Source organism: Arvicanthis niloticus, chromosome 1, assembly GCF_011762505.2.
Source record: "Arvicanthis niloticus isolate mArvNil1 chromosome 1, mArvNil1.pat.X, whole genome shotgun sequence".
In the NCBI taxonomy this organism is placed as follows: Eukaryota; Metazoa; Chordata; class Mammalia; order Rodentia; family Muridae; genus Arvicanthis; species Arvicanthis niloticus.
The window spans coordinates 148,396,815-148,424,008 of record NC_047658.1 but is presented as its reverse complement, the minus strand read 5'-3'; the positions used below and the strand labels follow the sequence as shown (position 1 = coordinate 148,424,008).

The window sequence follows — 27,194 nt, the reverse complement described above, 5'->3', positions numbered from 1 at the left end:
AAATCACCACAGACTATTAGGTGAGCCTTGGGGTAATGGATTTTGTTAGTGGTTTATGTTGTTAGGGGTTTTTAAGGTTTATTTATTTTTCTTTCATGTGTATTGATGTTTTACCTGCGTGAAAATGTATGTACCATATGCATGCAGTGCCTCAAACAGACAGGAAAAGATGTCAGATCCTCTAGAACTTAGCCTCCCTTTGGGTTCTGGGCACCAAACTCAGATCCTCTGCAAAAACAAGTGTTCTTAACCACTGAGCCATCTTTTCAGTGAACTGTTTTAAAAGTATGCATTGAACTCCTAACAAGATCGTAAGGCAAGAGTCTTGATAGGCTTTGATCAGTCTGGTTCATTTCTATACCATCAGGGTCTAGAAAATAAATTATTTTTGTACCAAATTAACATACATGTATGTATGTATGTATGTATGTATGTATGTATGTATGTATGTAACAACCATGGCGCCTGCACACAAATGTGCACATACCCTAACTCCTTAATGATGCCTGGTACTCTTCTGTCTGCAGACTAGCTGCCCAGAGCGTCACCTGCATCGTGCCACTCTTCTTAGATGGCAACACTTCCTTTCTACCTGAAAACAGCTTCCCAGGCCAGTTCCAGCCATTCCAGGTAATAGTCTAATATCTCTGATGTGTGAGCCTAGAGTTTACATCTTTTAGACTTCATTTTTAGGACTATTCTGTGGTGGTCATATGGACATACATGACTTCTGCTGGTGGGCAGGCTCAAAGGAGTTCTTCTTCCTTCATAGGATGGCTCCTCTGGGCAGAGGCGGCTGGTTGCACTACTTACAGCTTTCGTCTGCTCCCTGCCACGAGATGTAAGTGAGCACAGTTAAGACTCTTGAACTAAGATGACCTCTGGGCTTAGCTCACAGGCTAAGCTGTCTTTTGCTTCCTCATAGAAGTTCTTTTCCATACTGAACTCTGATGTTGCTTTCTATTGAGTATTTCTTAGAGTTCAAGTGTCTTCTGGGTCCATTACATGGCCAGGTTTTCTGTAGGTGGAAATCCCTCAGCTGAACCGACTCATGCGGGAGCTTTTGGAGCAGAGCTGTGGCCACAGCTGTCCCTTCTCCTCCACTGCTGCCACCAAGTGCTTCGCAGGCCTCCTCAACAAGCAGCCTCCAGGTACTGAGCTGGGTCCCGAGTCTCCTGTGGCCAACTAGTGATGAAATCTGCAAATTTATTCCTTGTTCTCCTTAAAGGAGCTCACAATGATTAATCTTCACCTACTGTCCTCAGTCTTTTCAGAGACTAAAGTTTAGCAGAACGTTTCAGGGTCCAAGGAGAGAGTAGAAGGAGGAGGTTCAACTCACGTCTGCTCTCTCATTCCATCGTGGTGCTATCAAGAAGGGGGAGGGGGGCGGCTAAAAAGATGGCTCAGGAGTCTTGAATATATAACTTACCTGTTATATACATATATGTACCACATGGGTACCTGGTGTCCTTGAGAGCCAGAGGAGGGCATTGGATCTCCTGGAACTGGATTTGCATATGGTTGTGAACTGCCATATGGGTTCTGGAGCCAAACCACAGTCTTCTGCAAGAGCATCTAGTGCTCTCAAGTGCTGAGCCATTGCTCCAGCCTCCTGAGTAAGTCTTTACTGGAGTAGACAGCTCTCTCAGGTGCCAGCACCCAAATTGAGTACTGCACCTCTGCCACAGACTGTCCTGCTGGCATTCTATCATTTTGGTTGTCCTTTTCTAATGGCTTCTTAGGTGCTCTGCACTGAATTAATTTGCATCCTTTGTCCTTAAAGAAAAACCTACATTGCCATTGCACCATCACGTCCTCCTTCCTTTTAGGGCAGCAGTTGGATGAGTTCCTCCAGCTTGCTGTGGACACAGTGGAGGCGGGCCTGGCCTCTGAATCCTCCCGTAATCAGGCGTTCACACTGCTACTCTGGGTAAGGAGGTAACATAGTAGTTACTACTGCTGGGTTAAAATACTATGACTAAGATAGGTTACAAAAGAAAGCATCAAATTGGGTTTAAACTGGTCTCAGGGGTCAGAGTCCATGAAGGCATGACAGCAGTAACAGCTGAGAGCTCACATTTTGATCCAAAATTGGGAGGCAGAGAGAGAGACTGGGAATGACTTAAATTCTTTGAAGCCTCAAAACCTATCTCCAGTGACATTCTTCCTTCCTGTAAGGCCAGACCTCCTAAGTACTCAAATACCAGACTTACCAGGACAGACATCTCATTCAAGCCTCCAAAGCCCCTGAGCCACATGTAGCAGGAGTGCCTCTGGGTTCTAGAGTTTGAATGTCAGACTCTTTTTCGTGATTACAGGTAACCAAGGCTCTAGTCCTCAGATACCATCCTCTCAGTGCCTGCCTGACTACCCGGGTAAGTTTCTAACACATAACTTGAATCTAAAAAAGAACTTGCCTTGGTTCCTCTTTACCTCATACTGCTCATTTTTAAAGACTAAAATTTTACTAGGTATGGTGGCTCATGTTTTCAGTCCCAGTACTCCAGCAGAAATAGGCAGATCTCTGAGTTTGAGGCCAGCCTGGTCTATCTCAAGAGTTCCAGGATTGCCAGAGCTACATAGAGAAGCCCTGTCTTAATAAATGTGTATATACATGTGTGTGTGCGTGCATACGCATACGCACGCACACACACACACACACATATACATACATACATAAAACATCTGTCTTAAGTGTGTGGCTATTGTATACAAAATGCTGCCCAAGAAGGGCAAAGGACATTGCTAGATCCCCTGGAATTGGAGTTATGGATAGTTGTAAGCCACCATATGGTTTCTGGGAACCTCACCCAAGTTCTCTGGATGAACAGCAAGTGCTATCAACCACTGATCCACCTCTCTAGCCCCTGGTCTCTTATTCTTACAAGGCTTTCATTCTCTTTGGTGTTTGAGATTTTCTTTCTTGCACACTTAAAAAGGCGGGTTTGTTTTTTCACTAGCTCATGGGCCTCCTCAGTGATCCAGAGCTAGGCTGTGCAGCAGCTGATGGCTTCTCTCTGCTCATGTCTGACTGCACTGATGTGCTGACTCGTGCCGGCCATGCTGATGTTCGGATCATGTTCCGCCAGCGGTTCTTCACTGACAACGTGCCTGCTTTGGTCCAAGGTTTCCATGCCGCTCCCCAAGGTGTCTGAAAGCTGATCTCCAAATTCGTGGACCTCTTTTCCCTGATGAGTACATCTGAGCTATTATGAACTCAAGAGGCTTCTTAAAGTGTGTGTGTGCGCATGCGTGTGTGTGTGTGTGTGTGTGTGTGTGTGTGTGTGTGTGCGCGCGCGTGCGCGCGCATGCGTGTGTGCGTGTGTGCATCTAGAGGTCAAAGGACAGCTAACAAAGTTGTACCAAATGGGTTCCTGGGATTGAGCTTAGGTCATAGAGGCAAGGGCCTTTACCTAACCACGGAGCTATTCTGCCAGCCCTTCTACTTCATTTTCTGAGACAGGATTTCCCAGTGAACCTGGAGCTTGCTGCTTTGGCAGAATCGGCCAGCTAGCTCTATCTCCACTTGGATGCACTGCAGCACTTAGCTATTTACGTGGTTCAGTGGGTCTAAAACTTGGGTCCTCGCGTTGCACAGAAAGGACGTTCCCACTTGACCTGTCTTCCCTAGTCTCAACCCTTCTTTTTAGGCAGGTCTCACACTGTAACTCAGACTGGCTTTGACTCCCCTCGCCTCAGCCTCCTTATTATAAGCTGATATACCTACTCATGTGAGTTAAAGATTGAATTCTCAAACTGAATGTCTCCTACGCATCTTTTTCTTTTTATCCCCAGATGTGAAGCCAAACTATCTAAAGGGTCTGTCTCATGTACTCAACAGGCTGCCCAAGCCTGTGCTTTTACCAGAGCTGCCCACAGTAAGTCCTGCAGGCACCCAAAGCAAGGGAGGGGGCTGTTCCCATGGCTACATCTGGTAGAGCGAGATCCAAGACCATAATGTACATCCTGTTTTCCATTGCTTCTTAGCTCCTTTCCTTGCTGCTGGAGGCACTGTCCTGCCCTGACTCTGTGGTCCAGCTTTCCACTCTGAGCTGTCTCCAACCCCTACTACTGGAAGCGCCCCAAATCATGAGTCTTCATGTTGATACTCTGGTTACGAAATTCCTGAACCTCAGCTCCAGTTATTCAATGGTGCGTTGGGCCCAGCACACCCTTCAGTACCTTTCTCCTTTTGTCTCCCCTGACTTTTATTTGTGTTCCAGGCTGTTCGGATTGCTGCTCTGCAGTGTATGCACGCTCTCACTCGCCTACCCACTTCTGTGGTAAGTCTCTCAAGAGTCAGAAATGCTTGTTTGAGACAGGGTAATCCCTGTTCTCCAAGCTGGCCTGACTCATGAACACTGGCATACCTGGTTGAATACTTTTTTGCTTTCACGTGAGATTAGCCACCAACTGAATGTGGTAAGACAGGAACTACATACATGGTACACATAGAAGAAAACCGGGGCTAGAGCAATGGCTTGCTGCTTAGGAGCACTGGCTATTCTTCCAGAAGACCCAGGTTTGATGTCTAGCACCCACATGGTAGTATATAATCAACTGTAATGTCCATCCTAGGGGATCTCCAGTGCCCTTATCTGGCCTTATGACACCAGGCATGTGTATAAAATAATTCTTTAAAAATAGGGCACATTTCACTTCCATCAGAATGTGAGCTGCATGGTGTGGGAAGCATCATTTCCTGTTGCTCAGCTCAGCAAGAGTAAGATGATGTCTCTGACTTCACAGCTACTGCCGCACAAACCTCAGGTGATCCGAGCCTTAGCCAAGCCTCTGGACGACAAGAAGAGACTTGTGCGCAAGGAAGCAGTGTTAGCGAGGGGAGAATGGTAAGCTGTTGGCTGAAAGGAATGATAGGACCAAGGAGAACCTCAGAATAGTGTTGTAACATTCTTCGTGTCTACAGGTTCCTACTAGGGAGCCCAGGGAGCTGAGCCCTTGGTCCTGGCCTAAACCCTCGTGACAATCCAACCTGCAAGTACTAACTGTTGAGCCATCCCACAAGGCAAGACCACTAGCCTGCCTTCCCATGGATGCAGTACAAAATGCTGGGCCTCTCTTGCATGGCTGTTCAAAACTCTTAAAGAGCCATGATTTTTAATGGATTGTTGAAGACACTGAGACTTGTATTTGAGGGAAAGACCTGGGATCTTGGGGCTCTCCTGTATCCTGTCAGAAACAGGAAGCTGTGCTGCTAAAGGGTCAGTGCAGTTGGGTGTGACCTCAAGAACTAGGGATGGTATTACATGAGTGCACCTGCCAGAGAATAAAGACATTTTTGTAATGAGTGGATTCATATATATTCCCTTTATCTACAGATGCTATAGTAACACAAGCTGAGAGCTCCCAGCCCTTCAAAATAAGGGCATAGGAGACACCCTTTGAATGCCTACTCAGTAGGCCTTCTTGATCCTGACCTTGACCTTCACCAAGACAGAGAAGCTACATATCTTTACAAATCAAATGCTTTTATTTTCACTCCTTCTGTAGCATGTGAGAAATGGCAGTGACCTTGGCAATAGACTTAGTGTCTTTGTCCCATTGAGAAGCCAGAATTTCAACATACCTGATGGACCTTTTCCTAAGGAGAAAGAGATGATGTCTAGCCCAGTACTGTGACCTAGAGCTTGTCTGGAGCTAAAACTTATTTGCCTGAGTAAAGGGACTTCAGTCCTTGAGTTTCTCCACACTGCATCTTGTTTTGAGGGTGGCAGAGATTGGTCTCCAGTGTCCCTGTGTGGTACTCTAAGGCAAGCCTCATGGCTCTTTATGGTCATGGATTCCAGGAAAAGCTGCCCTTGGAAGCTCTTGAGAGACAATGTTCAATGTTGTGGCTTACACGGCCATCACAGAGGCTGAGTGAGCAGTCACCCAGGGAGGAGGGTCCCAGCTCATCCCATTCCCATGGGGTAGGTGACTGGAAGGTAACAGCACCCGGGTCAGCCAGTGCCTGTGAGGGATGATTGGAAAAAAATCTCTTTAGTTCTGAGTTCCTGGTTGTCCTTCCCATTTGCCCTGCAACAAGCAAACATCAAACAGAAAGACAGAGTTCTCCTCTCTATCTGATTCTGTCTGAGAACTGTACCCGCTGGGGCTCTGAAGGCATCTTAAGCACTTTTTTTAGTATAAGAAAAAGGTTTTGGGTTGGTTTGGGTTTTTTGGGGGGGAGGGGAGGTTGAGACAGGGTTTCTCTGTGTAGTCCTGGCTGTCCGGGAACTCGCTCTGTAGACCAGGCTGGCCTCGAACTCAGAAATCCATCTGCCTCCCAAGTGCTGAGATTAAAGGCATGTGCCACCACTGCCCAGCTAAGAAAAATTTTTAATGTTCCAGCACAAAAAGCCTGGGAAGTAATGGGACAGAGCTTAAGAACAGTTCACATCTACTCTAAGTATGGTCTTCTCAATTTAAGTCACTTATTTTTGTTTCAAGACAGGGTGTCACAGAGCCGGGCAGTGGTGGCACATGCCTTTAATCCCAGCACTTGGGAGGCAGAGGCAGGTGGATTTTTGAGTTTGAGGCCAGCCTGGTCTACAGAGTTTCAGGACAGCCAGAGAAACCCTGTCTGGAAAAATGAAAAACAAACCAAAAAAAGAGAGATAGGGTGTCACTATGTAAGCCAGGCTGGCCTTGAATTACTGACCCTACTCCCCTGTTCTGAATGCTGGTATTCCAGGCGTGGGCCGCCATGACCAGCCCCAATCTTTTAAGAGACTGCAAGCACAATAGAGGTGGGAATGCAGCGAGGATGAAGCAAAGAGGAAAGGATGGACACGGACTCATCTGATTGCTACCCTCAATAAACATCAGGTTGGGCACAGGGTGATGGGAGGCAAGGTCATCAAACTCCTAATCCAAGGGATGGGATTACAGATGTACATAATCATGCCTGGCCTAGTAATTCGAAATTTAAAAAGTGGTTTCCTCTTGGAAACTGGACAGAGCTAGTCTCTCACATTGCTGTAGGACCTCTGTCACATGTAGGTTGTTTCTCACATTGTTGGCTTGAACTCCAGATACAGTGCCTACCTACAAACTTGTCTCTAGCCGTCTTGAACCAAACCTTTTAAAAACCAGTTTTAGAGGATGGAGAGATGGCTCAGCAGTTAAGTACTTGTTACTCATACAGAGGACCCAGTTGTGATTCCTAGTACCCATATGGCAAGTTGTAACCATCTCCAGTTCCAAGGGATCCATCCAATGTCCTCTCCTGACCTCAGGTACAGGCATGTACACGATATGCATACATGTATACAAAAAAAATACTCATACGATTATTTTCTTTAAAAAGTTTTAGCCTCAGGCCCCAATGGTTCAAATAAAATGGCAGTTAATCCAAGTGTATAACAAAAAGCTGGTCACGTGGCTATTCCTGAGGCTGAATGCTAATTGCAGACTCCTTAGTGGCACTAGCCAGCCTCTACTTTTGTGGACAGACCACCTTCCCTGTTGTGGGAGTATGGGTGTTTGGTTCCACAGCGCTGAGCCAACAGCACTGCTGGCTCTTACTTTACCTTCCTGTGTCCACACCTAGGAACACCTTCCAGTTGTCCAAGCAGCCGTAGTTGTAAGGATTCCTAAATACCTAGAGAAAAGAAAAATCATTGTGACTCTTCTATTTCATCTCCTCATCTTAGAGATGATAGAACCCCTGTAAGCAAAGTCTAGCTGTTAAGACACCTGTTGGAAGCCGGGCGGTGGTGGCGCACACCTTTAATCCCAGCACTTGGGAGGCAGAGGCAGGTGGATTTCTGAGTTCGAGGCCAGCCTGGTCTACAGAGTGAGTTCCAGGACAGCTAGGACTACACAGAAAAACCCTGTCTCGGTGGGGGGGGACACGGGACCTGTTGGCTGGTTGTGGCGATGCATGCCTTTGACCCCAGCACTGGGCATTCCAGGCCAGTCAGAGCTACATCATGGAACCCAGCTTTAAAACAAACAAAACGAAAAACTAAAAACTTGTGTAAGTCAGCCTGATGGTGGCCTGTTTATTAGATGTCCCATCAATTAGCCATCTGCTTACCCAAGTCCCGTCCACACTCACCCTGCCCTTGGCTTGTAACCGGCGTCTCTCCTTTTTGTTGATATGCCTTTCGATGCTAGTCTCACCCCGACTGATGAGAACAGCATGCCACATGGTTAGGGCACCCAGGGCCAGGGCCACAGAACTAAGAGGCAAAAATTGATAAAAATTAGAAGCTGCAAGACAGAGGGGAGTCAAACTTGTGGTTGTGACTGGCTTACAGCCTCTGCTTCATTTTCCTGCTCTCCTCATACTTAAGATATACTTTCTGGATAGGAATCAATAAAACAAGAGCTTCACTTAACCTTGGCACATAACAAGCATGATTGTCTTATTGGTACTTAGTAGCCACATTCTATTGTTCTCTGCCCCAAAAATATATAAGAAAAGCTCTCTGCCAGCCTCAGACCTGGACAATGACATCTAAAAAGGTTTTTCTTAATGCTACCCTCCCTTAAAATTACCAAAACTGAGCCAGGCAGTGATGGCATAAGCCTTTACTCCCAGCACTCAGGAAGCGGGAGCAGTCGGATCTCTAGGAATTCAAGGCCGGCCTGGTATACAGAGCTAGCTCCAGGACAGCCAAAGCTATACAGGAACACCCCTTCCCCCCCCCCCCCCCCCAGGGTGGGGACGATGGGGAACTATCAAACTGAGAGTTAAATACCTGCACAGGAACCAGAGGTAGACAAGACTCTTGTGAGTTATCCTTTCTCGAAAGGAGAAGGTAGGTGGTGGAGTCTGGTGGTACGTCTACAAAAAGAAAACAGCAAAGCCTGGCTCCCTTGCTCTGCCAGTCTCCAGCAACTGTCATCAGAACCCAAGCACCTACAGGCAGGAATTAATATAAAACCAGGCAGATAAAAATGGGGATTAAAGCCACAGAGGAAATCAGACCAGCAGGCAGATGGGGGATCAAGCCCGGTGGCACCATCACATGGACAGACAGTGGGTAAACAGCCAAGCACAGAAGGAACTAACTCTGAATTTGTAGCTTGCCAGCAGTAATGGGACTCCAGGGGAAACCACTCCAATCTCTAGCCAGCCACATTTCCTTTACTATGTGGCTACACCCACAAGAGGTAGATCTATACCTGGCTTGGACTAATGGGGAGAGGGGAAGCAGGACTCTGAAAAAGCAACAGAAGTGCAATATAAGTCAGTCCAAGAAGGATTAAGGGTTTAAGGGCACAGGATAAGGGTTTCCTAAAAAAAAAACGAACATGTGTGTGTGGGTGGGATGATCCCAAAGCTGCCAGACCAGCCTGGTATCTGTCCCCTGGAACCCCATTACACAGACTAACATAGACCCCTTGCTGCTCAGGCCATCATGAAGGCAGAGTCCAAGCTCAACACAAAAAAGTAATGATGGCATACTAAAGACCTCCAGCTTGCCCTCAGGCTACCTAATATACCCATGAAAGCTTCCTTAGAAATGTCTGACCCAGTCTGGCAGCCAGCCTATGTTACTAAAATAGCAGACCCTCAGGTTAAGATTAACTCTTAACCCTCAGGCCTGAGCAGCAGGAGGCAGTGGAGTGGAGACTGCCCACCTGGTTGGCAATCGCCTGTAGTTTGTTCTTGTCAAGCTGTTTCATTTTCTAAGGGGATGAAAACAGTGCGGGTTATACTCTCAGGCCTCTAAGACAAGGGGCTCCCAAATAATTCCTTGGGGAAAGGTTTCTGCTATGTTGAATGACTCTCTTCCTAGCCATGGGCTCACCTCAATGGCAGCATAAGCCTCCCGGAAAAGGTCCCAACTTCCGTAGCTACAGTAGACACAGCCCAGAGTCATGAAAAAGCAGAAAGAGAAGAAGTAGCGATGGTTATAGTGGCCCACACAATTGTTTAGCCAGGCTGGTAGAGGAATGATTAAGGACAAGACCAAATGTAATTTGGGGGTGTCCAAGCCCCTATAGCTCATTCTTAGTCCAAGACATCACCCAAAGGCGTCAGCATAAAAGCAAGAAAATAGAACAGTTTCCCAAGGTTAAGGTAAAAATTGTCTAAGCTTTTCAGGGCTTCTAGATGCCACCAGGAAATCTTAACCACCTGCAAATATTCAACCTAACTCAGGTTAGCCATCTGCATAGAAAGTCAAAATGGGACCTAAGGTTCTGTCTGGCATCTTCATCCACAGATGCCAAAACACCTTTTGATTCTCCACAAAAGACCTGCCAGAAAATTGCTTTCTCCTACAAAATCTATTCTAGAAAGCCTATAAACATTCTGTTCCTCCCGAAAAATAGTAAGACCCCCTCCAGCCCCGCACAATGCCTCTTCTACTAATTTCTCATGAGCCAGTGTTCTCTGGATTGATGCTAGTGAGAAGCGTGGACCATGAGCATGGCTATGAGCCCTGTGCAGTGCTCTGGGGGTAAAACCGGAGGTCTCGGCTGAAGAGAGCAAAAGGATACGGCAGTGATGATCCATCTTCAGCACACACCTGTGAGGGAGGGACACAGGCTCTGTTACGGTGGCCAAGGATCTTGAGATGTCAGTGACAATCCTTTCCTACTAGGACCAGCATCCTGCTGAGGTGGAAAGGGCACAGACTTTGAAGACAGCCAGGCCTTCCTTCAAACCCAGTTCTGTTGTTTATTGGCTACTGACAAGGAAACATCTCGCTGCCTCAATTTGTACAAGTGACAGATATGCCTCACTCATAGACCATGCTGAAGACTAGGTGTCAGCAGACGGAAAGCACAATGCCTAACTACATCTTAAAAGATACTCAGATACACAATTAACTAACTCCAGGGCCAGGTTTTGCCCAGGGCTACAGCAAAAGGGACTCAAATGAGGTTCAGAGCAAAGCCGAGACCCACCTATTACAGATGCTGCAGTGGTGTGTTCGGGCTGGCTTGGGGTAAATGCACTTCTTACAGATGGAGACAGTAGCAATGTCATTCCTGCCCTGTGCAAATTGAGAAGAACATTTTGACCACTATAGCAGGACAAGATTTCTGCCTCAAAAGATCCCAAGTCATTCTCCCTCCCATATATGGGACTGGCTGCCACAGCATGCAACTGTTCCTCCCCATGCCCTGTGGGGTCCCACCTGGGGTGGGTATCCAGGAGGAGTGGTGATGGCCTGGTAGTAATGGAAGACGATGAGGATCAGATTCCAGTGACTATAGAAGAAATGCCAGCAGAGCCGTGGTACTGAGTAAGTTCGGAGGATGAGGGGCAGGACACACAGATAAGCAATGGCCACGATGGACCCAGTCAGCACGATCACCAGCACCACAAACACCTGCCAACACCAGTCATGTCAAGAAGATGCTGTGAGGGCAAAATACCCTGGAAGACTCAGGAACTTCCAGAGCTTGGTAAGTTGCCTTTAAAGCTCAGGGTAAGTCCATCAGAAACATCTCCTCTCCCCATAAAACATCCCCTTTCCTGGCTTCTAGAGCACTGTCACTTACCACACCAAACCAGCGGATCACACTGTCCACCAGCCAGTAGACAGGCTCAAAGGCAGCGTCAACGGCAGTGTCACTGCCCCCAAAGGAATTGTAGAGCAGGGAGCGCAGGCAAACCTTGCCATAACGCCAGCGTTGTACCAGGCCCCGCAGCAGAGGCGGGCATCGCCGCCGGTAGCCCAGGAGCAGAAGGAGACGCAGGCAGAGGCGAGCTGGGCCCAGTAGCAGACTTCGCTGGCCCGGCATGGCTCCTAGGAGAATACACTAATATAAAAGGATCCAGCTTGAGCCATACCTCACCCTGCTCCAACAGTGAGAAGGCCCAAAAACATCAAGTTAAAGGACTTCTCAGACCGGTCATCAGTTATGAAAATAGAAAAGGCCACTTTTCTATAGAATTTCCAGTGTCATTATTCCAACCATATTACAGGATGCAGGGACTGAAGGTTCTGAGCCTACAAAAGTCACATTTACATTATACTACATGATTATGCAGCAAATCCCAGGTAATTAACAACTGAAGGGCCACAGTGAAGAGAGAAACAGTCAGCCTCAAGTCAGAGCTCTGTGTGTGCAGCACATACATGGAGGCCAGACATGGGTAACAAGCATCTCTTCCCCAGTCATTGCCACATACTTCTTCCCTACATGCAAGTGTACCATGTTAAAAGTATCTTGTATTGGCCTGAAGCCGCTGTTGTCTCCTCTCTGTCTGCTAACCTAGGCCTAGTTTTGGAAGCTTCTAGCCTCCATACAATCTAATCTAGCCGCCATACAATCTAATAGGCCTAGAATGTTTTCAGCCTGAGACTTACCACTAATTCTGATCCTGGCTGGTTCAACTCAGCTGTTCTGGCTCAAAACTCTCTCAGCTTCTCCTAAATTACTCTGCGTGGCTTCATACTAACTTTGGCAGTATGTTCTAATCTCTGGCTCCTTTTCATTCACCTGTGTCTAGCCTGTTCCCTGCAACCTGTCTCTGTAAGACTGTCCCAGTAAAACTGCCTCCTTCCTCTCTCTGCACTGCTCTTTTAAGTAGCTTCTCTTGCATCTCTCTCCTCATGAAAGTTGGGCATATCCTATCCTGTCAAATCTTTCCTTGATTCATCACTTTCAAACATGGATACTTCCTTCTACAAACTAACTTCTTCTTCATTGTTTGGGATGAAAAGTGTATACTAAGGGTGTGTCTGTATTTCAGCCAGAGAGATTAAAGGTGTGCTAAGGCTGAGCCACACCACAACTAGAAAGTTTTTTTCAGTCAGTTAATAACACAATCTTGGGGTTCACCGTGTGATCAAATTTCCTGCAACAGTCCATGTGTGTGCCTAGTGCCCAGTGGAGGGTATCTGAGCCCTTGGAGCTTTTAGATGGCTGTGAGCTGCCATGTGCGTGCTGAGTATTCCACAAGAAGAGAGTACTGACTGGGCATGGCGACTGTGCCTTTAATCCCAGTACCTGGAAGGCAGAAGCAAGTTGATTTTCTAAATTCAGGACTAACCTGGTCTACAGAGTGAGTTCCAGGGTAGCCAATGTTTCAAAGAGAACCACTATCTCAAAAAAACCAAAATAATGATGAACAGTACTATGAAGAACTATGTTATGAAGTGTACCAGAAGCCCTCTCTTCAGCTCCCCACTACATCCATCCAAACTACATACACACACACTTAACCAAACCTGAAACTCACCTATTCAGTCAAGTAAGCTCCAGAGATCCACCTATCTCTGCTTCTCCAGCCCTAGGATTACAGACAGACTTGTCTTTTTACGTGAGTTCTGTGGGATCAGTTAGGTCACCATGCTTGTGGGCAAATACTTTACCAGCTGAGCAATCTCCTCAGCTCTCTCAAGGTATTTTGGAGATAATGTGTCTACACAAACACAGAGTAAAACTTAACCAATATAAACAAAGCTGCCTATCTTACCATGGGTAAGGGGTACGATAAGAGGCAAGGGGTTCCCAGGATTTCCTGCTTTCTCTATAATACACAGGATCCAGTAACTAGAACTCTCCTGGTCCTATCCGGGGGTTCCTACTCTAACTGGGCTGATAGGCCAGCCAGAAGACATAATCAGTGTTCCCTGTAAGAACAGTCAACCACCACTAGCATGGCATAAGATACTTTGTCTCCAGTTCCACTCTCAGTCTTATCCTCAGGATATAGCAACCAAGTTAACTTTCAAGTATTTAGAGTATGAAACAGTAGTGGGAGGGGCCGGTCCTCTTGGGAGCTTTTCTCTGTTTAAGTAGCATTTCTGTGTCTGATGCTCTTGGCCCCAGGCTTCCCAGGCACTGAGCTGGCTCTCAGCACTGTTTCTACAGCACAGGAGCTCGATGCCCGGGCACTGAGCACAACTGTGGGCACAGATACCAGCAGACTTTCCATGGTAGTCTCATTAGCTGTGAAAAAATAATCTGTTTTAAGGATGGGTAAGGAATACTGCTTTGCCTTCAGCAACCTCACTGACTTATTTAACAGGCAGCTCATGACCCAGCAGAAACTGGATGCAGCTACTCTGCTGTGGAGATGGGTTTCAGTTCAGTAACTGGAGTACTGTACTCTCCTTGCACCCTGGCTCAACCCCACTTTCAAAGGCTTTGCTGAAATAGTTAATGATCTCTTTCCACAATCTTGGAAACCCAAAGGTGAAATGAAAAACTGCAACAACAACAACAAAAAGCCTGCAAAAAAAAAAAAAAATGAAATTTAGTGGGGAAAAGACCAATAGCCACTGCACCAGGGTAAGACACTGGCCTTTCCCATCACCTCCTATGAAGCTGAAAGAATTAACAGGAAATGTAGAAAAGAAAGATTGAGGCTGAGTGGTGGTAGCATACACCTTTAATCTCAGCACTTCAGAGGCAGAGGCCAGCCTGGTCTACAGAGTGAGTTGTCCTGGAATTTTAAAAGACCCTGTCTAAAACATAGTGTCTTAAAAAAATAATAATAAAAATAAATAAATAAAAATCCTCAAAACTGGGCTTGTGTGTACATCTGGAGGCAAGAGGATTAGAAGATCAAAATCATCCTTGGCTACACAGCCAGTCTGTGACCAGCAAGAAGTCAGATTGTCAATCACCTCCTACATCCCTGAGTTCTGTGTGAAATGCCTACTTTGAGGCTCAGCTGACCAATTCTCATCTATTTATACCTTATTTAGGGTTCAAATTTTTCCAAAAGTAGTCTTGTAACCTTCTCTAACCCTTAAATTCTTATACATACAAATGTATGCGTGTACATACATACATATACATGCATACACATACACACACACACATATGGCCAAGGTTTAAATCAAATGCTTATAAACAGCATAATACCTGGCTCGTAGAAGTATTCAATAAATACTTGTTGAATGAATGACCTGGAGAGATGCAGAGCAGGAAAGGCTGGCAGCTCCACAGAAATCAGCAAAGACACCCTCACCAATGGGACAACACCAAAGTATTTGCTGCACTCATTCTTTCTGATTAATAAAGAAATACAACCATTATTAGAATTGCCGCACTAAAGAACAATAATTTAGAGAACAAATCAAACCAGAAATCAAACATGTAAACTGGAAAGCTTATAGATGCTTATCAAATCTGAGGGAACAACGAGTGAAACCAGGACCCTCTCCTAGGGGGATGTGAGGATAATGAGGAGGCTAGAAAAAGATGTATTAAATGGGCCACAAGTGAAAAAGTTTTACCTCAGGAAATAGAGAAAAAGCAAAATCTTTAAATCTAAATGTGGCGAGACGGCATGGATGAACTGAATGAACAGGGAAGGAATAAGCCAGCATAGTTCCTCCAAACCCCAAGTACTGCCACCTCTCAGTAAGGACCTATAGGCCACAGCAGCCATCTGCCACCAGATTAGAGATTAGCAGGCAACAGCACTCTTCTAAATCACCATCTGTATTTCAAAGAAGCCTGACTGACAGGGAGGGAAGGGGAGATAGGAATAAATTCCAGAGCCAACAGATGAAACTGAGATCAAAGTCATGGTAAATTTCATCCGGACAAAACTGCTGCTCCCCTGACCTTTGCCACTTTAAACTGATGTCAGACATCAATAAAGCACAATTTCCTATTTATGAAGGTTTCTTTCCCGGCTAACATGCTAAAACGGAAGAAAGCAAAAGGAATGGTATGTTCACAACGTCAAGCTGCTCACTCGGAGTTAGGGAGCTCACGTTCTAGAGTATCTGCCTGCAAGAGAAGGAACTGTCGTTTTACAAAACTAGAAAAAGGTTGTGTCTCCAGGTGCAGCAGGGTCCAACTGTGATGGGCTCAAGTCAAAAATAAAAAAATAAAAAAATAAAAAAAGGCTTAAGCTTGGGCTGTCTCGAACTATCTTTGACATTCTGTACAAACCAAACCTGGATCTAAGACTTCAAACTCATGAAATGGGAGAGTTAAGGCTGAGGATGCGTTCGGACTTAGGAGGACACAGCCACGCAGGGCAGGTCGTAGAGAGACCAGGAACTTAACTTAAAGGCCTGGACCCCGGGGACTCGGATGGGAAGCAAGAACCGCGCCTTTACTCTTACCTGCCTCCCGCCAGCTTCTCAATCAGCCAGATTAGGACCAGTCTCCCTGTCCGCCACTCACCGCCTCCCCTTCCAGCTCGGGACCCAGGCCGGGCCAAGCTAATACTGACCCACCATGGCCCTTAGCCCGCAGAGCCAGCCAGCGGACTGGGACCCGCTGCCCGCCCATCACCACCCAGCTGCGCAGGCGCGAGTCCCGGAGCTCTCAAAGGCACGCCCAAAGAGCTGTCCCTAGGCAGCCTGGGAAATGGAGTCAGGTCTTGCTCTTAAACCTCGCTCGGTCGAAGGCGCCAATTGGTGCACATGTAACTGCGAGGTCAATCCTCTTGCTGACCAATGAGAAGTAATCTTGGTTCTCATCCGGGTTGTGGACAGTGGCAAGCATGGCACCACCTGTGAGGTACTGCATCCCGGGTAAGTGAGCGGTATCCAAGGCAGTTCCAGGCTGCGTGGCAACCAGCTTCTGGTCGCCCGTGGCTGAGGCAGCTTGTCTTCCGCAGGCGAACGTCTGTGTAACTTGGAGGAAGGCAGCCCCGGCAGCGGCACCTACACTCGGCACGGCTACATCTTTTCGTCGCTGGCTGGCTGCCTGACGAAGACCAGCGAGAATGGCGCGGTAAAGGAAGCGGCTACCCAGTGCGCGTCCCTCTCAGGCTGCCTTTGAGTTCTGGTCCTTGGACACAGGCACTGCGGACGCTTCTTTGGTGGCTCAGCAGCAGAAGGCTTTGGTCTGCTAAAGCACACCTGCCGCACACCAGTTAGGTTGATCTGTGATGCATTCACAGAAGGGAGTGGAGGGAAAAAAGCACACAAATTTGAGAGTAGCCCAGCCAGCCGAGAGCTTCTTCCCGTCGTGCATCTATCTCTATAACCTCTCCGCCTTCATGTGGCTCTTGTGTCCCACTTCGCTGACATCAGTGTAGTAATGCTGTCGATTTTCAGTGTCTTAGTGCACTAAACTCTTGTTTCGAAGCCTATGCAATGCACATAATGTCTATCTGGAAAAACTTCTGCTCAACCCTTTAGTTAGTCGGTTGTTTGTTGTTGTTTGTTTTTCTCAGAGAACCCCTTCTGGACCTGCTGCCTGAGAGACTAGGGGTTTAGTGGCAGTAGGATTGGTTGGGTTTTTTTTGTTTTTGTTTTTTTTGGGGGGGGGGAGGTTTGTTTTTTTGTTTGTTTGGTTTTTTTTTTTTTTTTTTTTTTTTTTTGGTTTTTCGAGACAGGGTTTCCCTGTGTAGTCCTGGCTGTCCTGGAACTCACTCTGTAGACCAGGCTGGCCTCGAACTCAGAAATCCGCCTGCCTCTACCTCCCAAGTGCTGGGATTAAAGGCGTGCGCCACCAATGCTCGGCTGGCAGTAGGATTGTAATGCCCAAGAATCTTCCTCCAGAGCACTTATTTAAATATGTTACTCTTGATCACTAGACTCTTGCCCAACTAGACGTTTAAGTGTAACCATGCATGGTGGTACACGAGTGTATTCCCGGCTTCTAACAGGAACAGATAAAACAGTGGTTGACATATGTAAGACAATAAAAAATTAAGAATTAAACCTTAGGCTGGGCTTGTGGCTCATCAGCACAGCGCTTACCTAGCGTGCCAAGCTTGGGACCACAGATCTAATCTCCTGAAAAATAAAAACAACAACCAAAAAAAAAAAAAAAAAAAAAAAAAACTCTAGGGATTTGCTAAACTGAAACATTGTGTTGTACTTATTTGTAAAAACAGGTTCCAGCCCACTGGTTTTGGAGACGGACTCCGCCTGTCTAGTCGCTCGTGCACTCTCGTGTGTCCTGCACTCTCCTGTGTCCCGCCCAGTGCTGCCCTTATTTACTACTGGGGTAGAGTCGCCAGCCCAGCACACTTAGCTTGTGTTACTAAGGAGGTAGACAAAAATCATGAGCAAATGCACAAACATATCTTCAAAAGACTTGTGCAGAACAGTGAGAACATGTAACAGGCTCTATGTATTCTAGATAGTGACAATAATATTTAGGCATCTGAAGATAAGTAGAGGTGGAGGAGTGGAAAGAATGTGATCCTCATGCAGAGAATGGGTTAGACAGACAGTGTGACATGAGAGGGACTTAGTGAGGTGAGGAAACAGCACAGAGCAAGAGAGGCAAGATAGTACTCACACCAGCTGCCACTGGAGTAAAACAAGAGTTGCCATTCTGTAGCATTTCATTGCAAAACCTGACTTAAGAAGTTTAAAAAAAAAGGTATAGCTTGGAAGAAAAGAATATTCATAATTATAAGCAATAAGATTTGTACCAGGAAATTCTAAGAGATTCTTCAGTAATTTACAACTAACAGAATGTTAGTAAAGCTAGCAGCCTAACTCTGTTGACCTCTGAACCTCGTTATCCCTAAAATGACTGATGTCCTCTGCTATGGCTGCCCGCCCCGTGGCCTCAACTGTCCTGAGATACTCCTGTAGTATTCTCAAACCAAGGCTTGCTTGGCTAGTAGTATACTGACCTTTGTATTCTGTCCACAGCTTCCTGTGGTGTCAGTGATGAGAGAAACAGAGTCCCAGTTACTTCCCGATGTGGGAGCTGTTGTCACCTGTAAGGTAAGCCAGTCCTAGTCATTGTGCATAGGCCACGATTCTACAGCTGCCGTGGTCTACTGCGCAATATAGTAGGCCCTAGCTATACAGGGCTGAGTACGTTTATTACTGTTAGACGGTCAATCACTTGTAGCCAGGTCTCAGTATCTGGAAGCTGAACAGAATTATTAAACAGTAGTTCAAGACCGGAATAGGCCACAGAGTGAGACCCTGCACCCCACAGTCCCAACACGATTCACATTTTAAGTACTCAGTAGCAAATTATAGTTAGTGACTGCCATATTGGTTGGCATGTGACTTCTGTTTGGGATGTGTGGGAAAGTAATGGACTCCCCTGAAGTACATCTTCAGTTCTAGGAAATGATTTTTTTGTTTGTTTGTTTGGTTTGGTTTGGTTTGGTTTGGTTTTTTATCTCATGTGAACACTTATTTTGTCTGTATCATATGCCTGCCTGGTACCACAAAGCCTAGAAAGGGGTGTTGCACCCCCTGGGACTTGAGGCACAGATAATTATAGGCCACCATATGGGTGCTAGGAATTGAATCCAGGTCCTCTAGAGGAGCAGCCAGTGCTCTTAACTGCTGAGCCATCTGTCCAGTCCCAGGAAATGACATTTCTATCATTACAGAAATTTTTGCTGGCAGGGCATAGGTACACACTCCTCGGATGTTGCTTTAGAGGTGAAGGATATCAAAGGGAACTGGGCTGCATGGTAACACTCTGTCCCAAAGAGGGCTGGAGGGAAGACAGACATGGCAGCATGTGGCCACCACTCCAGAGGCAGAGGCAGGCATATCTCTGTGAGTTCAAGGCCAACCTGGTTTACATGGCGAGTGCCAGTACAGGTGGGGCTACATAGTAAGACCTTGTCTTAAACAAAGGAGAGAGAGAGAGGAGTCAGGAAGAGAGTGAGTCGGTCAGTAAGGTGGCTTATCAGTCAGTCACTTTCAGTGCGAGCCCGTTGACCCATGTAAATATGAATCCAGGAGAAAACCGACTCAACGAAGCTCTCTGGTTAGTTTTGATCAGCTTGCCACATACTAGAGTTATCTGGAAAGAGGGAACTTCAGTTGAGGATTTGCCACCATCAGCTTGGTCTGTCTATGGGACGTTTTCTTGATTGGTGTTTCATACGGGAGAACCCAGGTCACTATGGGCAGTGCCACCACTAGGTAAATGATCTTGGATTGTATAAGAAAGCTGGCTAGGTAAGCCGAGGAGCCCCAGTAAGGAGCACTTCTCCACAGCCTCGGCTTCTGTTTCTGACTCTGGGTTCTGCCTTACATTTCTTCTACCTTGGCTTTCCCTGATAATGGACTATAACCACAACATTTCCTCTCCAAGTTACTTTTGGTCACAGTCACAGAAAGTAAACTAAACAGACCTGCACACTTAATGCTGTGGGATGTGAGCCTGCACTCAGTGCCCCGAACACGTCATCGTCATCGTCATCATCATAGTAATGAATTTCTAAAAGGTTAGAAAGGCTTGCTCTGTTTATTTTGTCTGAAGAAATTTCACTGTACTCTGTTGCTCTGAAGACTTCCAGGATCAAGGTAGATAAATTCAGACATTGAGTTTTTGCCGAGCTTGTAGCTTACTTGGTAGATTGCTTACCTAGCATGCAGGAGGTGCCCGGTTCTTAGCCCATAGGAACCACCTAAATTGGGCATGGTGTTGTACACCTGTACAATCCTCAGGAGGTAGAGGTAGCACATTCAAAAATTCAGCATCACCATTTCTTATGCAGTGAGTTAAGATCTCAGCCTAGCGTCTACCATCTGAAAGAATTCAGAGTTCTCACTAGCCTGTTTCTGCTGATGTCTGTGAAAAGGGTATCCTTTTTCTTTTTCCTTGAAAAAGTTTCATTCTTTGGTCCTGGATACCCTGGAACTTACTGTGTAGCCCAGGGCTGGCCTCAAACTTGATGAGGCAATCCTTTTGCCTACACCTCCAAAATGCTGAGAAAATGGATATGTACCATCGAGCCTCGTGTTATAGAGTGCTGGGTTGAGAAGCTAGGCCTTTGTATAGACTAGTCAAGTGTTATTCCAGCTGAGCTCTGTCCTCAGCCCAGCGGTATTTGAGAGCAGGTACGATTAATTCTCTATGTGTTTAGGATGTTTCCTCATCGTCTCCATCTTCTACCAGTCTTATTATTTATTGATTTATTGATTGACTTTTCTGTCATCATCACACACACACTGTATAGTATAACAGAGAATGACTATTTATTGATCCTCTTGTCTCCATGTCCTAGGTGCTGGGATTGCAGGGGTAGACCACCTCCCATAGCTTCATACTTCTCTCATTTTAAACTATAACAGAAAAAAATGTTGTGTTACTCTGAAAATGTCACAAAGTCACAATGATCTCATTGTCAGGGAATTAGCTGAAATATAGATTAAACTCTATCCACAACTGGTTTTTTGGGAAGAACCATTAAGGGTCTAGATTGTTATCCTATACTGTATATTTATGTAAAACTTAGTGGGCTTTTTTTTGTTGTTATTGTTGTTTTATTAAATTTAGAGCCAGGCCATGGTGGTTCACACCCTTAAATCCTAGCACTTGGGAAGCAGAGGCAAGCAGATTTCCTAGTTCAAGGACAGCCAGGGCTATGCAGAGAAACCTTGTCTCAGGGACCGGGAAAGGGGAACAAGTGGGACAAAGTTGTTGAGGCTGGCTTCAGACTTGCTTTTTGTTGTTGTTGTTTGTTTTGTTTTTCCAAGACAGGGGTTTTCTGTATAGCCCTGTCCATCCTGGAATTCACTCTGTAGACCAGGCTGTCCTCAAACTCAGAAATCCACCTGCCTCTGCCTCCCAAGTGCTGGGATTAAAGGCGTGCGCCACCACTGCCCAGCACAAACTGGTTTCAATTTGAGACCCTCCTGTCTCAACCTCTGTTGTAGCCAGGATTGTATTATAGACAATTCACCACAACAAATTCTCTTTGGATTCTCATGATAGCACTATCAGGTAGCCACTGTGGCTAAGACATGTCTTAGACAAAAATAAATAGGTGTTAACTGTCCTTAAATTGGCTGGATAGATGGCTGTCAGGTTAAGAGCACTTCCTTCTTTCAGTTCCCAGCATCTACTTTGAGCAGCTCAGCTGCCTATGACAGCATTTTCTGAAAGATGGATATTACACCTCTAGTCTCTGTGGGTACCTGCACGCAAGTGCACATACCTAAATATAGATACACATGAATATAATTTTTTGAAATGAAATGAAGGGCTGAAAGATGGCTTAGTAGCTAAGAGCAATTACTGCTCTGGGTTTGAGGACCTGGGTTTGATCCCCACCACCCACATAGTAGTTCACAATCATGCATAACTCCAGTTCCAGGAGATCTAACCTCCTCCTCTGACCTCTATAGACATCAGGCACACGTGTGGTATACATACATACATGCAGGCAAAACACTCATTACATCAGATAAATCTAAACCAAACAAAATCCTTAAATCTATTGAGTAGGGCTGGAGAGATGGCTCAGTGGTTAAGAGCACTGACTGCTCTTCCAGAGGTTCTGAGTTCACTTCCCAGCAACCACATGGTGGCTCACACCATCTGTAATGGGATCTGATGCCCTCTTCTGGTGTGTCTGAAGAGAGTGGCAGTGTACTCACATATATAAAATAAATAAACAATCTATTGAGTAGTTTTCACTTGAGCTACAATCCTGTAATTCCTCATTTGCTCTCTGGCTCCTTGAGTGACAGCAGCTGGTGCTCTGATGCTGATTCTTTCTCTGTCTCCTAGGTCTCTAGCATCAACTCACGATTTGCCAAAGTACACATCCTGTATGTGGGCTCCACGCCACTTAAAAATGCTTTCCGAGGAACTATCCGGTAAGAGGTACTCTTGTGTTTACATTTGCCTCAGCGCCGGGAGTCAGGAGAGGATGGTGGGCAAGACTGGAATGTGTGGAGCAATTACAGTTCCTTTTCCTGACACTTGAGTCTCCTTTGTACTTTACTTCTTACCCCACAGTATATCCAGAGAAATGTTACATGAGCTACAAGAAAAGGAAAATGTTAATAACAAGAGGATTTATAAATAAAGCAAAGGGGTGCTGGTTGGTGCTCAGTTGATGAAGAAGCTAGATTGATTCTCAGGTGCCATAGATCAGATGCAGCAGCGCTTCCCTGGATGGTGGCAGGAATATGAGAAGTTCAAAACAAACCTTGGCTACATAGCAAGTTTAAGGCCAGCCTGGGCTGCATGTGACCCTGTCTCTGTAAGAACTGAGGAAAGCTGTAGACCAGCCATGTCGGGATGAGCCAAGCCAAACAAAGTAGAGCCTCACAGGAAGCACCTTCTTGTTCTTTTTCTGCTCGCCCATTTTGATTACTATTGTTTGTGATCTGTGTGTGCTGACCCATACTACAGAACACATGTGAAAGCCAGGACAACTTTATGGAGGCTGTTTTCTCTCTCTACTTTGACGTGGGTTCCAGAGACTTAACTGCTCATCGGACTTAAACAACACACATCTTTAGCCCAGAGGCATCTTGGCCATCTACATTTGTCATTATTTATTTACTTTAATTTTTTGTTTAAGGTAGTATCCCAATGTTTAGTCCTGGCTGACCTTGCACTCAGAAATTTTCCTGCCTCTATGTCCCATGTGCTAGGATTAAAGACGTGCACTACAATGTACACCTTATTCTTTAATATTAATTTAACCCAAAGACTTTAAGAAAAATATTGTAGAGAGCCTGGAGAGATGGCTCAGCAGTTAAGAGCACTTGTTGGACCCAGGTCCAACTCCCGGCACCCACACAGTAACTGCGGTGCCAGGGACCAATCAGGCATGCATGTGCTGCACATATACGCAGGCAGGCAAAGCATTCATACACATAAAATCAGTGTTTAAAAAGTAGAGAAGGAGCCAGGCAGTGGTGGCACACGCCTTTAATCCCAGCACTTGGGAGGCAGAGGCAGGTGGATTTCTGAGTTCCAGGCCAGCCTGGTCTACAGAGTGAGTCCAGGACACTCAGGGCTACACAGAGAAACCCTGTCTCGAAAACAAAACAAAACAAAACAAAAAAAAAAAAAAAGTAGAGAAGGTTTGAGGGTGAAATGGGAGATTGTTATGTGGCTTCTTTTGAAAGGAAGCAATTATGTAATTATTATAGACTAGATGGTTTGGTGCGGGTGGTTTGGTTTGATCTGGTTTGGTTTTGGTTTTTTTAGACAAAAGTCCTGTAGTCAGACTGTCCTTAAATTCCATATGTAGCCAAGAATGACCTTGAATTTCTGATAACCTTTTCCATCGCCAAGAGTTATCAATACTATTGTTCTGTATTGTCCAAGAAAGGGTAAATTTTATCATCCATGCTGAAGATGGCTGTCCATCTTTGGGGCAGCTGGGAATCCAGTTCTGTCTGCTTTCAATCTTACTTACTTTGGTTTTTGGGTTTTTTAGCAAGGAAGACATCCGGGCAACTGAAAAAGACAAGGTTGGTGATTGGTGGTTTGAATGTTTGTTTTTGTGAGGGTTGAGCATTTGTTCCTATGACTTTAGGAATCTTGCTTTTAAAATTATTATCCCCGGGACTCAGCCTTTTAAGAGCACTGACTCTTTGTCCAGAGGAATCAATTTTGTTCCCAACATCCATACAGTGGCTCACAACCAACCCCCTGTAATTCCAGTGTTTGGACATGGTGACAACCTCCTTTGGCCTCCACAGGCTCCCCTCCACCCCCATGCATCTGGTGCATATACAGTCACTCAGGCACATGTACATACACATGTAATAAATAAATCTAACAGAAAGGATTGTAGATGGATACATGGAGAGCCAGGAGTGGTGCATACTTACCTTTAACTCCAGCACTCAGGAGCCAGAGCCAGAGCCAGCAGACCTCTTGAATTTGAGGCCAGCCTAGTTTACATAATTAGTTCCAGGATAGTCAGGACTACAAAGAATTTGAGGACAAAGACCTTGTCTCTTAATACATTTCCTTCAATAACATGAAATTTAGATCATTGTCCTTTCTTACCATATAAGACATTTTTCATTCAGTTCACCAAAATAAAATTAGGCTGTTATTATTAGCCAAGCATGGTGGTAACTGTCTATAATTTCAGTGTCCATGAGAGAGAAGCAAGTAGGTGAACCCCTGTGTGTTTAAGGCCAACCTGGTCTACATAGCAAGTCCTAGGCTAACTAGGGCTAGCTGTCCAAATAATTAATTCATATATACATACATACATACATACATACATACATACATACATACATACATACATAAATGGTATTAGTAGGCTAGGAAGATGGTAAGGCCTACCGTGTGAGCATGAGAGGCTGAGTTTAGATCTCTGGCTCTTCTGCATGGTTGGTGATACCATGCAGACCTAGTCTATATCTGTTACTCCTCTTTGTTTTTTGCAGGTAGAAATTTACAAGAGTTTCCGGCCAGGTGACATAGTTTTGGCCAAAGTTGTATCCTTTTGTGGTGTGTGTTTGTTTTTGAGATAGGGTTTCACCAGGCAGTGGTGGCGCACGCCTTTAATCCCAGCACTTGGGAGGCAGAGGCAGGCAGATTTCTGAGTTCGAGGCCGGCCTGGTCTACAGAGTGAGTTCCAGGACAGCCAGGGCTACACAGAGAAACCCTGTCTCGAAAAACAGAGAGAGAGAGAGAGAGAGAGAGAGAGAGAGAGAGAGAGAGAGAGAGAGAGAGAGAGAGAGAGAGAGAAAGAGTATGAATGAGAGTGAGTGTGAGTGTGTTTGAGTGTTTCTCTGTATAGGCTGGCCTGAGAGAAATAAAACCATGTCAGAAAAACAGGTATAAATAAGGGAGGTTAAGGGTGGAAGCAGCAGCACGCAGAGCCTCATTTCCCTTCACCGTGCACTGTGACTAGATCTCCCTAGGTGATGCACAGTCCAATTACCTGCTGACTACTGCTGAAAATGAGTTAGGAGTTGTGGTGGCCCACAGTGAGTCAGGTAAGTTCTTGCTCCCAAGTTCCTTCCCCTGGGAACCATGGTTGTCTGAGAAGCAATAGGGACGCATATTACTTTCATGTGATATAGAAAACAATATTGAAAAAAATGTAGAAAATAAATTATGGATATCACATTAAAAAAAAAAAACCCACAAGATAATGTCACCTAGTGATGTATCTGTCTTACTGTATATGAGTGCATGCTGATGCTTGCCCAGTGTTGACGTCTCATCTCTCAGCATGTCCCATTGTCGAGTACAGTATAGCTCAGTTTACTGAGATTAGATTGATCCCCTAAAGGTCAGACTAGGTAACCGCCCCCACGTATCATGGAATAAGTAAGAACTCTTTCTTTTCCCTTAGAGAAACGTTCCCTTAATGCTGGGTATGACACCCATGGTCTTCCATATACTAAGCAAGCTTTCTTCAGCTGAAGCCATGTCGTGTCTAGCTGAGAACAGAACCTCAGCAGAGTACCTGGAGTCATCTCCAACACTAGTTTTTGTCTTTTTCCTTCTAGGTGTCCAGATGGTCCCCATCAGCTGGTGTGAGATGCAGTGCCCCAAGACCCACACTAAAGAATTCCGAAAAGTTGCCAGAGTACAGCCCGAGTTCTTACAAACCTAAGCTTACTTTACCCCAAAGAGGGAATCACCTGCTTCTAAAAGTACATGTGTGAAAAAACATGGAGATGCCATGGTCTTTATTGAGGTACCTGCAGTCAACCAGCAACCATCTCTTGAAACAATGTGCCAGAAATGTATTCATGTCATAATGAACACCCCCTGCAGCTGAGACAGGAAGATTATTAGTGCCCAAGTTTGAGGCCAGCCTGTGCTACATATTAAGACTCTTTCAACCAAAAGACAAAAACAAAAATGTACACTATTTGAAACAATATTTTTGGGAAACGGATTTTTATTCTCTGGGCTCATGAATCTCACTTAAAGGCACTCAACAAAACAAAATCATGTAATATTGAAAATACCTTATGCCTTCTTTATAAATATGTACATATGTATTTTGTTATGACTGGAAAAAAATCCTTTTCATTTGTTAGTGATATAGTTTTCTTATTTCTCCCTTTCCTCCCTTCTGTGTGTGTGTGTGTGTGTGTTTTATGATACCAGGTTCAGCTTTTTCATATGAAAGCTTTGGATTTTAACTCAGGTGCTCATGATTGGGTAACAATTTCCTTCACCTTTTAAGCCATCTCCCCAGCCCATGCTGTCACTATTTATGTGAATTTCTGACTCAGCCTCCCTAGTGCAGGGATTACAAGCATGGCTACCATGTCTCCTGTTGTCTTTAGCAGAGAGAAGAATCGAGTAAGTCGTGTCATGACCCTTGGCTCAGGTGTGCTTACCTAGTGTCCCTCACTAATGAGCCCTGATCACCAACCCATCCTTTTGTGTTTTGTGTGTCTGATGTATGCCTGCTTCCCTTGATGTGTGTAGTGCCTCTGGAGGCCAGAAGAGGACATTAGATCCCCGGAACTGGAGTTACAAGGTCTAAGCTCCAACTACTCTCAGCCATTGATCTCACCCACTTTGTTTGTTTGTTTGTTTGTTTGTTTGTTTAGACAAGGTCTGAGTACTATGTAATAACTTCTCATTAACATACAGTATATTTAGTGAGAACTGTTGTGCCTGTG

The 27,194-nt window shown here is 45.5% G+C and overlaps 3 protein-coding genes across 9 annotated transcripts in view; 2 read left to right on the top strand and 1 right to left on the bottom strand.

Annotated features, from left to right (window-relative positions):
* Positions 1-5,309, top strand: part of Mms19 (MMS19 cytosolic iron-sulfur assembly component) — a 34,584-nt gene extending 29,275 nt beyond the window's left edge. For all 3 annotated transcript variants that reach the window (XM_076921196.1, XM_034513626.2, XM_076921204.1), the window contains 11 exons: positions 528-630; positions 773-841; positions 1,025-1,151; positions 1,830-1,930; positions 2,319-2,375; positions 2,961-3,147; positions 3,796-3,878; positions 3,988-4,152; positions 4,224-4,283; positions 4,750-4,850; positions 4,928-5,309. In XM_076921196.1, coding sequence (XP_076777311.1) covers positions 528-630; positions 773-841; positions 1,025-1,151; positions 1,830-1,930; positions 2,319-2,375; positions 2,961-3,147; positions 3,796-3,878; positions 3,988-4,152; positions 4,224-4,283; positions 4,750-4,850; positions 4,928-4,955 — 1,081 coding nt within the window. In that variant the 3' untranslated portion in view covers positions 4,956-5,309. The remainder of the gene's footprint in view (positions 1-527; positions 631-772; positions 842-1,024; positions 1,152-1,829; positions 1,931-2,318; positions 2,376-2,960; positions 3,148-3,795; positions 3,879-3,987; positions 4,153-4,223; positions 4,284-4,749; positions 4,851-4,927) is intronic.
* Positions 5,310-5,470: 161 nt separating this feature from the next.
* On the bottom strand, positions 5,471-16,290 carry Zdhhc16 (zDHHC palmitoyltransferase 16). 5 transcript variants are annotated; one of them, XM_034509534.2, is made up of 12 exons: positions 16,008-16,201; positions 14,791-14,936; positions 11,470-11,717; positions 11,103-11,297; positions 10,870-10,958; positions 10,459-10,487; positions 9,765-9,898; positions 9,595-9,642; positions 8,709-8,794; positions 8,063-8,186; positions 7,533-7,603; positions 5,471-5,971 (listed from the first exon to the last, which is right to left on the bottom strand). In XM_034509534.2, exons 3-12 carry the CDS (start codon positions 11,710-11,712, stop codon positions 5,857-5,859), a joined length of 1,134 nt encoding a protein of 377 aa, XP_034365425.1. In that variant the 5' UTR covers positions 11,713-11,717; positions 14,791-14,936; positions 16,008-16,201; the 3' UTR covers positions 5,471-5,856. The 5 variants fall into 5 exon arrangements, with proteins under 5 accessions (XP_034365425.1, XP_034365426.1, XP_034365427.1 ...); XM_034509535.1 differs by lacking the exon at positions 9,595-9,642 and having other exon boundaries at positions 16,008-16,290; XM_034509536.2 differs by lacking the exon at positions 11,103-11,297.
* Positions 16,276-26,599, top strand: Exosc1 (exosome component 1). The gene is made up of 8 exons (XM_034508461.2): positions 16,276-16,421; positions 16,508-16,623; positions 18,507-18,581; positions 22,348-22,436; positions 24,017-24,050; positions 24,987-25,037; positions 25,457-25,541; positions 26,061-26,599. Exons 1-8 carry the CDS (start codon positions 16,391-16,393, stop codon positions 26,165-26,167), a joined length of 588 nt encoding a protein of 195 aa, XP_034364352.1. The 5' UTR covers positions 16,276-16,390; the 3' UTR covers positions 26,168-26,599.
* The last annotated feature ends 595 nt before the right edge of the window (positions 26,600-27,194 follow it).

What these genes read in the sequence shown, in the direction of transcription:
- Zdhhc16 (XM_034509534.2), bottom strand. Translation starts at nt 11,712, where the DNA reads ATGCCGGGCCAGCGAAGTCTGCTACTGGGCCCAGCTCGCCTCTGCCTG. An exon ending in TGATCCGCTGGTTTGGTGTG is followed by an intron (nt 11,298 to 11,469) that starts GTAAGTGACAGT and finishes TGGTGTTGGCAG; the next exon opens with GTGTTTGTGGTGCTGGTGAT. An exon ending in AGGCTTATGCTGCCATTGAG is followed by an intron (nt 9,643 to 9,764) that starts GTGAGCCCATGG and finishes TCATCCCCTTAG; the next exon opens with AAAATGAAACAGCTTGACAA.
- Exosc1 (XM_034508461.2), top strand. Translation starts at nt 16,391, where the DNA reads ATGGCACCACCTGTGAGGTACTGCATCCCGG. An exon ending in GAGCTGTTGTCACCTGTAAG is followed by an intron (nt 18,582 to 22,347) that starts GTAAGCCAGTCC and finishes TCTGTCTCCTAG; the next exon opens with GTCTCTAGCATCAACTCACG. An exon ending in ACATAGTTTTGGCCAAAGTT is followed by an intron (nt 25,038 to 25,456) that starts GTATCCTTTTGT and finishes CACTGTGACTAG; the next exon opens with ATCTCCCTAGGTGATGCACA.